Genomic DNA, 14,357 nt, shown 5'->3' with positions numbered 1-14,357 from the left:
AAAGAGATATAAATACTTCATAAGGAGTGACAAGAATATCTATGCAGTTTTTTGGTATTCTCAATGAAGTTGAAAGGTTGTTTTTCATATGGATGAATGAAAAATGAAATCGCAAGACAGTGTTATTAACAAGGGCATCATTTTTTAATTTAATTTTTTTAATTTTTTGGACCCATTTGACCAATGGTTTCCTGGGTCCACTTTTATTTTACTTCACAGTTAGTTGGGGATTCCTTTGAATCTTAGTTCCCCTTTTTACAAACAATAATGAGACATAAGGAAACAACATACATAACAAAAGAGACAAAAATAATCAGACATAAGGAAAGTTTTTCTAAAATTTTAACATCTACAGGTGCTTATATATGTTGGGAGTTAAACTAATGATAAACAATTCAAGAAAAAAAAATCACTCAATAGACATATAGAATACATTGCTACATTTTACATAAAATTTTACACAAAATATTTCCCAGTTAGTTCGCTTGTTGTGGTTCACTATTTGCTGGTTTTCTTATTGCAAATTTTCCGAGCAGGTTATTGTTGTTCTGTAGGCAGAATGTGATCATTTCCCTAAAGCTCGTTAGCTTCTCTTCCATATTGTTCCATAAGAGTTGCCGCTCTGTCTCATAGTAAACACAATCCTCCACTCTGTGTTCTGCTGTGTCTTCTTTTCCACAGTTACACAGAGGGGTAAAACATTTCCCTATGAAGTTTAAGTAGGAGTTAAAGTTTCCATGTCCGGTTAACACTTGTGTGCTTGCTGATGTGTGTTTAATATTTAATTTAATCCGGTCATCTATGTTCGGAAATATACGGTGTGTTTTCCTTCCCTTTTCTGTTCTGTTCCATTCGTCGTTCCATTCTCTATGTGTTTCCTGTCTCAGTAGTCTTTTTAATTTTGATATTTGTACTGCATTTTCTGCATCTAACGAGAGGTTGAAATACTCTATATTTAATTTTTTCCTCGATTTGTTTATAGCAATTCTTTCCCAAATTCGGTATTTTAGAGGTGGAGTTGCAGCCACTATACAGAGTGCGTCGCAGCTCACGGTGGAATAGCTGTTGCACATCGCTATCAAGCAGGCACGCTGTGTCTCCTTTAGCTTTCTCTCGAATCTTGCGAGATTGACTCTATGGGACCAAATTTCGCACCCATAAGTGACAATGGGTATTACTACTCCCTCATAAATGTTTTCCATCGGTTTGAGGCCATATGTACAACGGCAAAGCCTTCTTATGGCACCAAAGATAGTCTTAACCTTCGAGCAAGTGTAGTTCACGTGAAGTTGGAAGGTAAGTTTATCGTCTATGTGTATGCCGAGGTATTTAAAGGTCTTCGTTCTCTTTAGCTGTTTCCCATTGATTTTACATGCCGGGTTTCTTAATATTTTTGCTCCTAGGGTCATGTATTGGCTTTTTTCTATGGATAACTTCAGTTTGTTACTTTTTGCCCAGGTTTCTAGGATAAGTAGAGTTTTCTCCGCCAACATTTCCAGCTCTTTTCTGCTGTTTCCAGGGATAGTTACTGCGATGTCATCCGCGTATGCGATAATATCGCACCTATCCGGGAGTTCTTCTCTTAAAAGCGAATTGGTTAAGAGGTTCCACAAGGTTGGGCCAAGAACCGAACCCTGTGGGCACCCCTTCGTGGCTACTTTAGAGAACTTGAGGTGTTTGCTGGAGTATTCTATCACGCGGTTGGTAAAATAGTTTTTGACTAATTTTATTAGGTTGTTGGAGACCCTTAAATATTTTAGTTCTTTAATTACGGATGGCCACCAGACGGAATCAAAAGCGCCTTTTATGTCTATAAAAACCACCATGGTGTATTTGCAATCGTTGTTAGTTAGTCTCAGCAGTTTAGTTATGGCATCAATCGTGCTTCTCCCTGGAGTAAACCCGTATTGCTTGGGGTGGTAGATCTGGCATTCCCCAGCCTCTTCTATAATTCTCTTTTTAATAAGTCTCTCCATTACCTTTCCCAGCTCTGGGAGGAGAGTGATTGGTCGGAATGCTTCAGCGTTCGCTGGGCCTTTACGCTTATCCTTTAGAATAGCGTGTAGCTTCCCAAGTTTCCAGGTGTTCGGAAAGTATGAGAGGACTATACAATCATTAATGATATTGGTTAGCTCTCCTGAGATAGGCTGACACAGTTTTCTTATTACAGTACCCGGAATCTGGTCGTGGCCGGGGGCTTTGCCATCTCTTATCAGGTAGATGGCTTCACTGACTTCCTCGTCTGAGAAGAGCCTTGCGGCGCTTTTCTCAAGCGGTTCATTGTACATTCTCCTGGTAGACTCGTGGTAACAATTATCTGATTGATCTTCGTCAGGTAGAAGGGTGTCCAACATTTCGTCCATCCATTCTTCTATCAGCATTACCTCACCCTTGTCATTTCGTCTAGTCCCTGGTATTGTTGGGAGTTTCAGTTTATCTGAGAACAGCTTGTAGATAAAGCCCCAGGAGTTGTCTCCAAAGTTTTGTCTAGCAAACTTTCTCCAAGCATTTTCTTTGGATTTTTTAATACGTTCCTTATATATCCTTAGCTTTGCTAGGTATCTCAGACGATGGATTCCTCTGTCCTCGTTTCGACTCTTTTGGAAGACGGTTCTCAGTCTGTGGACTTGCTTTTTGAGGTTGTTTAGGTCGTCATTCCACCAAGGATGAGTTTTTCCTCTGTAATATCTTACTGGAATACTTGTTTTCATGGAGCATTTAATAGCTTTGGTTAGTCTTGCTATGTTAAGATCTATTTGCTCCGTTGTTGGTGTCCATGGAGTATTCTGTTCCGAGGCTACTAGTTCGTTCAGGAAGGTTTCCTCGCATTTTTCCCAATCAGCGTTTTTCAGTATATATCTCATTTCGGGTGTTTCCCTGTAACTAGCTTCCTTAATGTCGAAGGTGATCAATTGGTGGTCACTGGTAATCTTCCCTGGCCGGACTTTCCAGTTGGTGATATTTCGGATGATTTTGGCATTACCGATAGTCAGGTCTATGTTGGATTTGCCATTCGGACTGGAGAAGGTAAACGGTTCTCCGATACAGTTAGCAATGTAGAGGTCTTCAGCTAGGACTAGTTCTTCAATTAACTTTCCTCTAGAGTCCGTAAACCTATGAAACCAGGTTTCACTTTTGGCATTACTATCTGTACATAGTAAGATTTTATGACTTCGATTTTCCTTAACGATTTTTCTTGTGAGAATGAGGAAGAGATTTTTGCTGACCTCATTAGGAAGACTCCAGCATCATCAATATCTGAAAAAGAAAGATTTAAAGGGAAGCCATGTGTGGTTCGAGAAGTTTAAGATAAGGACTGGAATGCACAGCATTGTGAGGCATGGTGAAGCAGTAAGCTTTGACTCAAAGGCAGCTGAGAACTTTATCAGGGACTTCAAGAAGCTTGTTGATTCTGAGGGATACGTGCTGCAACATGTTTTTAAATGTGATGAGACTCGTCTGTTCTGGAAAAAGATTCCAAAGCAAACAGCAGAGATAAGTCCATTGCCCAGCCACAATCACTGCTATTTTGTGTCAGTGCAAGTGACAATTTGAAAATTAAACCCCTACTTCTTTACCTTTGAGAAACTCTATGAGCCTTTAAGGAATGTAGAAAAGTACAGAAGAGCTGGCTGAATATGGTGTGAAGGCCATGGGAAACTGTTGCATAGTACATTGAGAAGTATCACCCTAAAAAGGCATTGGCCGTGTGGCTGCAAGTTTATTTAATGATAGTGGTTTCATTTTTACAAATTTTTTAAGCATTTGCAAAAATAAATGTCTCTAGATATGTTTCTAATAAAAAAGAAGTAGGACTATCATGAATAATAAACTAATTAATTTAATTCTTATTTGTTTTCTATGAGTTAAATTCACATTCCAGGTTGGTTCATTCAATTATAGAAGAAAAGATGAAGACGATTGGCAATGCTAAACTATGTGTATTTCTTTGAGTAAACTTTGTACACAACTTTTTTGTTGGCATGAAACACATTGTTGTCTTTTACATTAAACAAAAAATTCTGGAGCAAATTATGCTTGTTTTATGAGGTTCCACTATTTGTTAAATTGCCATTGATGTGCAATTACATGATCTACATGTGAAGATTTTGACATTGATTTTTTCACACATTTATGATTACACTTAAGCCAAGCATTGAAGGCTCCTGTTGCTCCGTACTAGATGGAAAATCTTAAGTTGTCTCATTCTTTGCGTGGTAATTTTTGTGTAGTTTTTCATGTTCATATTTGACAATGTATCACTGGTAGGGCTAACTCCAAAATATCTATTTAATAGGCTACTGCCCACAATCCATTCAGTTACATTGTTGGAACACCTTCATTGCTTGAATATTGTTTTCATTGTTTTTCTTATTTGGAGGAATAACACACCTGCGTTCTCTGAGAAAGTTGTAGTCTGAGAGAGAGCATGAAGTAACATGGCCAAAATATATCATCCATCCTTTTTCTTTTGTTAAAAATTATGATAGTTTAGAGTATGCAAGATGAACTGTAATGTTTTCATCACTAAAGCAAAATTTCAGGAACATAATCTTGTGTTTATGCATAACTCATTTGGTAATGATAATTAAAATTCTAATCGAAATTTAATATCTTTCGTTTTCTCAGGCTCCAGAAGTTCAAGTTGTTAACAGCAAATACAGTAATCAGCAGTGAAAATGCATCAATTGAAACAATGGGAACAGATCAGGTATGAACCAAACTAGTGTTAGAAAATTTTTTTTGTAGTAAATACTCAACTCAACGTATCTGTAACTTCTTTAATTTAGTATTTTTTGATTGTAATGAGAAATTATATTTTTCAGCTCCTTGACTTGTTTTCCCTGAAGGGGAAGTCGTTGGAAGATAGTGAGAGATATAGAAGTGGTAATATGAATGACAAGAACATGTCAATGAATACTGCTGGGCGAAATGTAAAGTCTCTGTTGGACAGTTTACCAGAACTGTGGGAAGATAAGCAATATGAAGAGGAATATGACTTATCATCTTTTATAGAAACCCTTGGAAGGAAGTAACTGCAAATAATTCAATTAAAATTAATGGGTAAAGGTGAATGTGCCTGATGATTTCATCTAATGTAATGTGTTAATTTACATTATACTTTGTCAATGATTATTCATTTGATGAATCAATCTAGGAAGTTACTCTTTTAAAAATGATGGTACTATTTAAATATTTTTGATATAAAAATTAGTTTGGTAATGAGTAATTACGTCAAAAGATGTAAATGAAATGAATACCATCATTATAATTTTCATTTGTATGCCATAGTTCATTTTAAGAATAATTGTGAGGAATCCATTTTTCCTCTCTCATTTCCAACTTTTTCTAAGTAAATTGTGAGTTACTATAACAATCCAGTGTATGTGTTATTTTGGGAGAGATGATGTACATTCTGTGATTTTTCAGTATTCCTTTCTTATATTTAGTAACTAGGTAATTTGCTCATACAACTTGTAAGGTACACATCTCTTTTAACTTTAATTAAAAAAAAATAAATTATAGTTACCTATGAATTGCTTCACATTTTATTTTTAACTCAGTATTCCTTTTTCAGTATTCCTTTCTTTATTTAGTAAATTGGTCATTTGCTCATACAACTTGTAAGGTACACATCTCTTTTAACTTTAATTAAAAAAAAAAATTATAGTTACCAATGAATTGCTTCACATTTTATTTTTAACTCCATTTCATCTGGCTTTTGAAAGCGTAGGTGAAGATAACTTAACCAGAATTTCCAGGACTTGACTTGTTTCACATCAAGAATATTTTTGGATTTAATACTGAAACACAAAAGGAATGAAGTTAGTAAACATGCATTTTACCCATTTAGAAATCATGGAGTAAAAGATTGTTAATATTGAATATACTCCAAGACCTTTTGTGTTATTTCTATTCATTCAAAATTCAAGATTGAAGGAATTAGTGATTGATTTTGTGGTACTGCCTAATAAATTGAAGTTCCTATTGTTAATCACTTAATCAAAGGTAACCTATCTATTTAAGGTAAATTTTGATAATCCCTTATAACTATTTTTCTCAGCATAATACATGGACTTCATGTTATGAAGTAGCATTAGTTCCTTCTTTTTTTCATGCCTTCATCCCTTTTTCATACCATCCAGAAAAAACCTCTCTTATCGCCAACTCCTCTTACTTAAAATTATTCATTTTATTACATCCTTCAGTATCTTACTCCATCTCTTAAACATCATCCACCCATAACTTTTCCGCCTTTGAATTTAACCCAGTATCTACTTGTGATGTCCTATGAGATTGAAAACAACATGCTTATCTTCCTTCCTGTCTAACTTATATTTCCCATTCTGACATCTCGAAAGCCTCCAAATGATGCTAATTTTTTCTTAGAGTCTACCGAAAACCTGTCATCAAATCCATTCTTGGAAATGCTACTACTAAATAAACTTTGGCCAACCCAGTATCCCAATTTTGGTACACCCACTTTCTTCTAAAATAATACCTGGAAATGTGGAAGTGCCTACTCTGTCTTATTACCTCAGGATACACCAGAATCAGGTTACTTTGTTTTGCTTGAGGTCAGTCTTCTTCGTAGACTTTATGCATTACTCCTATACTGCACAATAATAGCTTCAATCCCTTGGGCATTATCACTGCTCATTTGTCAGCATACCATAATTAACTAATTTTTATTAATACGAGGGTCATCCGGAAAGTAGTACCCGTTCGTGAAATAAAGACACAAAAGTAAATATTAACAAACATAAAAAATTTTATTTGAAAGAGGATACTTTAAACTACTTCTCAACATAATCTCCAAGCAAATTAAGGCATTTGTCATAACGTGTGACAAGTTTCTGTATTCCTGCTGCATAGTCCTTCGCCGCCAGCTCATTGAGATACGCGAGGGACCCATCTTGCACAAATTTTTGCATAATGCAGATGGTGTTTAACAATTTCATGAACAATTGTTCGAGAAACATTGGGAAAATGCTCACAGATGTCATCAATTGTGACGCGCCGATCGTTCCTCACGAATTCGTCAACTGAGCTCACCAGTTGGTCTGTAATGACAGACGGTCTCCCCGAACGCTCATCGTCGTGTGTGTTCCCCCTCCCCATGTTGAAGTTGCGACACCACCGCCGAACAGACGACTCGTCCATTACATTGTCTCCATACACCTCCTTTAATTGGCGATGAATATCACATGGGCGACCGTTTCTTGCATTGAGGAATTTAATCACTGCCCTCACTTCACAACTGGCGGCGTTCTCAATTTTTTTAAACATTGTAAACAATCACAGAAACAACACAGGCAATGCTAGCGTCACGCAACTTGGCTCAGAGAAGGCAGACAAGCCACTGAAGCTATCTGACCTCGTCCAGCGGCTACTCGCGTCGTCAGCATTTCATGCGGCACGAACGGGTACTACTTTCCGGATGACCCTCGTAATAATTATAATTTTAACTAAATTGATGCAGTGAAATTCCTCCCCATGAATTTTACACATTTCCTCAATAATTCCATCTCCATATTTTTTATTAATATTGTTGCTGTTCCTTCCTTTTTATTTATGTTAAAGCTTCTGCATTCCACGTTGCTAAATCCTACCTGTTTTCCTTTTGAATTTGAAATTAAATTTCACAGCATCAGTTCATATCCAAAGGTATATTCCCCTGGAAACCTGTGTGAGTTGATGATATTGTTCCTAAATTTATATCTAACTATAATATAATCTACCTGGTACCCAGTCATTTATTCCCATATTTTCCATGAGTATCTATTTATGTAACTATGATTGAACCAGGTGTTAGTTATTTTTAAACATTTCAAAATCCAATCGGTATCCCTCCTCCGTCAACCCTAGTAAACACTTAAACACTATTTCTATCTCCCCCAATTAATATAAAAAACAGCTTCATTCAAGACTAATTCAGAATGATGGATTGCTCTTTTATAAATTTTCAATAGTGCCAACTTTCTAGTGAAATTGACACAGTAATTCATGTAACCTATTCCAGCCCCTGCTTCTTCAGATAGACTGAATGCTTTCCCCGTCTTTAATTAGTGTCATTTTCAATTCCTAATTGAACTTACCCAAATTAGTATAAATGATGGCATTCTGTCCCCAGCTTCTTCAGATTGGTGGAATGCTTTTCATTCCTCTTTCATTAATGGAATTTTCACAATCATATTTAAACATAAAAATTGATATAACCTATAGCAATGCATTCCCAGCTCCTTCAGAGAGATGAAATGCTTTTTATTCCTCTTTAATTAGAGGCCTTTTCAATTCCTAAATGTGCATTGGCAAATTAATATAACTTATGCTTTTTGTCTCTCACATCTTCAGATAGATGGAGTGCTTTTTCATTTCTTTAAATTAGTGACAATTTCATTCCAAAAAGAACATTGCCAAAGTAATGTAACCTACAGCATCCCATCCCCCTCCCTTCAGATAGACAATATGCGGTTACTCCTCTTTAATTAGTTGCATTTTCCAATCCTAATTGAGCAATTACAAGTTAATTAATATAACCTACAGTATTTTGGTTCCCGTTTCTTCAGATAGACAGCATGGACTTTATTTCTCCTCACTAAATGCCATTTTCAATCCCAATTCATACAATGCCTGATTAATATTTCTGACTGTCTTCCGTCTACTGCATCTTCATATAGGTTGAATGCTTTTTATTTCTCCTTAATTAGTGTTATTTTCAATACCTAAATGAATAATGGCAAATCAATATAATTTTGGCCTTATCTCCCGTTTCTTTAGGTAAATGGATTGCTCTATCATTCTTTTCTAATTAGTGGCAATTTCCAATCCTAATTGAGCAATGACAAATTAATACAAACTATGGAATTCCATCCCCCATTACTTTAGATGGTTGGACTGTTCTATCATTCCTATTTATTTAGGTGCACTTTTCCATTCCTAATTGAGCAATGGCAAATTAAAATATCCTAATACATTCCGTTTCCACATCTTCATATAGACAGAATGCTTTTTATTCTTCTTCACCAATCCTAATTGAACAATGACAAATTAATACAACCCATGGCATTCCTTCCCCTGCTTCCTCAGGTAAACAGAATGCTCTTTAACCCTTTTTAATTAGTGACATTTTCCTATTCTAATGGAACAATGACAATTTGATATAGCCTACAGTATTCCAACCCCTGGTTTTTCAGATATATGGAATATGCTATCATTCCTCTTCATTTAGAGGCTTGTTTCCAATGTTAATCATACATGGCCAAATTAATATAACCTACGGCATTCCGTCCCACCCTACTTCAGATAGAATGCACTACTTAGTTTTATTTTTTTAAATTTTCCATTCTTAATTGTTGCAATGTGAAATTACGATATGCACAGCAATGCATTGGGTATCATTGTAGACACTAACGAATTATTTTCAGTGCCTATTTTATTATTTTCCATAAATGTAACCCTTTTTTTGTGGCGCCAAATATATATATTATGATATTATTTTTTTCTCCATTACTTTTTTGGCTGGAATGCCCTTACTGAATAATTGTTTATTTTTGTCTTCCAATGTTAATTTAAATGGCACCAAATTTATTTTATTGATACATTCCTCCCCACACTAGTAATGGTGTATGCTATACTTGCATATGCCTATTTGATTACACCTTTCTAGAATGAATTTAACAGCTCCATATATATTTTATCTTAACCATCCATCCCCGCTCTTTCTAGTAGACGAAACACAAATCAATATCTTTTATATCACAGGAACACCTATATTCCTGTTTTTTATTGCGTTTTTTGCAAACTATACACATCCCTACCTATTGCAGACTGGTAGATAGTGTGACCAAGGAAACAGGTCAGAATTAATGAAAGCAAAATCAAAATGGCAGAGAGAAAATGTTTTATTTGTTTTGTGGTGCCAGGGAAATAAGTATTGAATTAAGAAGTAGGCTATCTTAGAAGCATTTTTTTATCTCTGTAAATTTGTAAAATGGGAATTATAACATTTCCAATGTTGATACTTCCTGTTTTATATAGATTTCCAATTTTATATGGAACCCAAGGATGCATGTTACGACATATCCTGTCGAATTTATTTTGAGGAATGGTCGATGTTCTTTTGATAAGGAAGGCAGGAGACAAACTTGCTTCCTCTATAAACATCATACATTAATATAATTAATGGTTTCTGGCGTAACTTTATGGAACCGATTCATTATAAATAAATGAAAGGACTAACTTTGTAGTTCCACACGAACGTTCGTGTGGAACTACAAAGTTAGTCCTTTCATTTATTTATAAATCATACAATAATAATACTTTATTCTCTTTGAAAAATGGCACAGCCGTATTAAATGTCATCAATATTAATATTACTTGATATATAAACATAAGTGCTTAAATGTGATGAAGATTGTCACAAAAGACTTCATCAAATGAGTAAAGTGGATGAGCAAGTAACCAGGTATATAACCTATTCTTGAAACTCTGGATGCAGTCGAATTTCAACTGAGTAGGAAGATAGTTATACAGTCATATGTTCACATTATGAAATGTGTTGTAAGTTGATGACAATCTACAGAAAGTAGTATTTAGATTCAGTTTACCTCTTTTGGTGTAGTAATTGATGTCAGATCTTAATTGGTAAGTTTTTAGATTACTTTCACAAGACTCACAGCCTTAAAGATATATAAGCTAAATATAGTTATGATTCCATACCTGATAAAAAAAAAGATTAGCAGGAATCATGAGGTGGTCTATTAGCAAGAGAGCTAATAGTTCTCTTTTGTAGTAGCAAAATTTGTTTGACATGAGGGGAATGACTCCATAACTCAACACCATAATTCAAATTACATTGAAAGAAGGCATGGTAAAGTGTTAAATGGTACTCATTTAAAATGAGAAAGTTGAGCTTTCTTAACATATAAACAGCTCTACTCAGTTTATTACTGATCTGACTGATGTGTCTCTCCCAGTAAATGTTTGTATCAATACCAATTCCTAGTATTTTAATAGTTTCAATATCAGTTATTTTTGATTTAAGACTGAATGCAATATGCTTAGGTTTTTAGTATTTAAATGAAATGATTTATATCAAACCATTCCTTAGCCTATCTTTGGGTAACGCTAGATCGTACCTTTGCATCTTCTAGATGTTGATATTTTTGCATAGAAGTGGTGTCATCAGCATATAAAACAGATGTAAGTTTCATATTACAGGGCAAATCATTAATCATGATGGTGAAAAGTACTTGGCCAAGCACAGAGCCCTGTGGTACACCACGTATTCCTTCAGGAGCTGCTGATCGACAACCATCAAGTTCAACCTATTGTTGGAAATCATCCAAATATGACTTCATTAGTTTCAGTGCAATACCCTTAAAATCATAATATTTTGGCTTTGATAGTAATATTGAATGATTAACAGAGGCAAAAGCCTTACTAAGATTATAGTGTCACAGAGACTGATTACTTCTCTTCAAATGCATTACTGACATAATTAAAGAGGACTCAACAGCCAAAATTGTAGATTTCCCAGATTGAAAGCCATATTGTGATTTGGAAAACATTATTTGACTCAAAAAAATCACATATTTGATCTTTCATTATAGCTGCAAAAATTTTACCAAAAACGGAGACTATGGAAATGGGGCAGTTGTTAGTTAAATCATCTTTATCACCTTCCTTATAGACAGGTACTGTTTCAGAATATTTAAGAGCTGTTGGAAAATCTCCTGTCATAAAACATCAGTTTAGTAACATAGCTAATGGTTCTGCATTAAACCCAGTAATTTCCTTGATTAGGGAATTAGACAATAAATATCCTACTGTTGGATTTTGAAAATTGTTCAACAGTCGATATAATATCAAACAGAGTAAAAAATTCCATTTAAAATTTAAATTATTTGGAAGAAGATTTTTCAGTATAATGCCAATATTAGCAGCATCAACATTTTGAGAGAACAAATATAAAATCTTTTTAAGCTTTATTTTTTTCACATTTAATTGAATTATAATACTCTTATTGGTATTTCAAATTAGCCTCTTTGTCATGCAGGCTTCCACTGGTTTTGTTAGAGTGGTAGTAACTTAGTAAGTCATTTCTAAGAGCTAATAACTCCCAAGTATAACAGTGATTATTATTATTTTTAGTGGACATAAAAGTTGAGTATCTATTTAGGTAAGCAATCTTCAAAAATTTCTAGGGAATTGCCTAAAAAAACTTGAAAAACAAGTTTGCGCTATAGTCTGTGCAAATACCATGCAAATTGATTAATCTGGGATTCTAAAAATTATTAAATATGTCTTCTTATATTCTTTCCTTCCTAGTAACACCTGAATGTCATTAGATATGGGATTATCACTGAAAACTGTGGTTTAGCTTCCTTCCCTGAATGTTGGTGGCCATTAACAGAACGCATGCAAATATGCTACCTTATTGATGTATTGTATTTGAAAGATTTAACAGCTTTACGTCGGGAAACAGATGGTTTTCCTTTCCTTAGAAATACTTTCCCTCTTTTCTTACCAATCCATGAAGAAGAATGCACAACTTATCGTTCTATGTTTACCTTTGCCCTTGCTGAAAACGTGGACCAATACCTCACCACTATTGCTGGTAATAGGGTCATATATTATTGCATTGAATGTCTTGCACTGATTATGCTTACAATATGCCCTTGCCACATCGCTGTCCTGGTAGTAATGCAAAAGAAGAACAGAACGTGAGTTCATCGCAAAACATTTTCTACATAGCATGTTGTCCCATGTCTTTAGTAACTTCCTCGAAAAATTATTTTCTCCCACTCCTGATGCAAGAAATGATGCTGTCCCTCATGTATATCTCCCAGTTCCCAATTATGTGCTCGCTATATAGCTTGGCTTTTAATCTATCACAAACTACTGGAGACTATGGACGTTTATCTGACTACTGTGTAGATCAAACCCTCATTCAAATAAAATCCCCTCTTGTTTTTTTCAGCATAAGTGGTACCCAATGCATCTTACCTCATCACCACCCACTAGGAATTCGGAGGCATCCAAAAACTGTGCCCTCCATCTAACGAGCATTCTTGATAGAGAGGAAATCCAATCCCCTCGAAAGAAAATATTCACTAATGGCACAAGGGCACATTTTTTCGCTGACATCAATTACAGCATGTAAATTGGAAATAAGTGAAAAGATAAATAAGAGAAAACATGCACAGAAAAGGGAAAAAGTTTCAATGAAAAAGGTTATAATGAGATTAACAATCAGGGACTACTGATGCCTGCAAACAAAAATATTTGAATGTGTGGGAATATATTGATGTGTATATATAACTGCAGGCCTTTTTTTTTAATTAAAGTCTATGCCAAACAGTGGGTCTCTTAAGTCTCTTTTGCCAAATAATTTAGCTTTAAATGAAGTGTGGGTCAGTGCTAAAGAAGCATACAATAGTTCATTTAATATGAAACAGTATCGGATGGAAAATTGATAAGGAATTCAATAATAATAAGGAAATGATCCTCGTTAAATAATCAAGCAACCATAATGTCAAGGAAACATTATTTGTATCTGTATCAGTAGTTAATAGCTGAAGTTTAAAAAACAAATTTGCAGAATATCATCAACTTATCCAAAGCACAGGCGCAGGTATAAAAATTGGAATAGAAATCTGTCACCAACAGTGAAATTTTCGCAAAATTCTTTTCTGTTTACAGAAATGACAGAGTAAATTGAATCGGGGGTGATGTCTTTATTGCAGTTAAGACTTCTTGCGTCAGAAGGGCTGAGGTAATTCCAGGTTTCAACGGTTTGGAAAGCATTTGGTGTTCAATTTAAATCCAGAAAATAAATACTTGGTTATTCCGCATATATTTTTTATTAAACACTACCAGGGTTTCGACTTACAAAGTCATCATCAGGTAAAGTACAGAAAGACACAGAGCTTTATATAGTAGACAGAGAAGAGGAGGGGAAGGTTTTTGAGAAGTGGGAGGTGGGGAAACAGAAGGGAAACTGTTGTGTATGTCTGGGGGGAAGGGGAGAAGGCAGTTGGGTATGGCATTCAGGTGGGAGAGGGCGGTTGGGTGGGGCGTCAGGGGGGGAGAAGGGCTGTGGAACAGAGGGAGGTCCAGGAGGGGGGAGGGGGTCAATTGCGCTGTGAGTGCTCTGCCTTCTACATTGGGCAAACTGGGAGGAAATTCAGTGATCGTGTAAAGGAACATTATGCCTGTTTTAAAAACGGAAATATTTATTCCAATTTTGCCCAGCACCATATAGAAAACAACCACTCCAGTGACTTTGTCCCTGAAATTCTTCATTTAGAGAAAAAAGGCTTAAGATTAGATGCCTTGGAACGGTTAGAAAA

The 14,357-nt window shown here is 35.3% G+C and overlaps 1 protein-coding gene across 2 annotated transcripts in view; it reads left to right on the top strand.

The window, feature by feature from the left end:
• Hel89B (histone acetyltransferase 1) overlaps positions 1–5,505 on the top strand; it is a 68,757-nt gene extending 63,252 nt beyond the window's left edge. For both annotated transcript variants that reach the window (XM_071588679.1, XM_071588680.1), the window contains exons 29-30: positions 4,630–4,711; positions 4,827–5,505. In XM_071588679.1, the coding sequence (XP_071444780.1) occupies positions 4,630–4,711; positions 4,827–5,036 (292 nt within the window). In that variant the 3' untranslated portion in view covers positions 5,037–5,505. The remainder of the gene's footprint in view (positions 1–4,629; positions 4,712–4,826) is intronic.
• The last annotated feature ends 8,852 nt before the right edge of the window (positions 5,506–14,357 follow it).

The sequence above is a fragment of the Hetaerina americana genome, unplaced genomic scaffold (assembly GCF_022747635.1).
Source record: "Hetaerina americana unplaced genomic scaffold, ioHetAmer1.1.p SCAF_3, whole genome shotgun sequence".
Classification (NCBI taxonomy): Eukaryota; Metazoa; Arthropoda; class Insecta; order Odonata; family Calopterygidae; genus Hetaerina; species Hetaerina americana.
The sequence above is the reverse complement of the archived record's forward strand: the minus strand, read 5'-3'. Positions and strand labels throughout refer to the sequence as shown.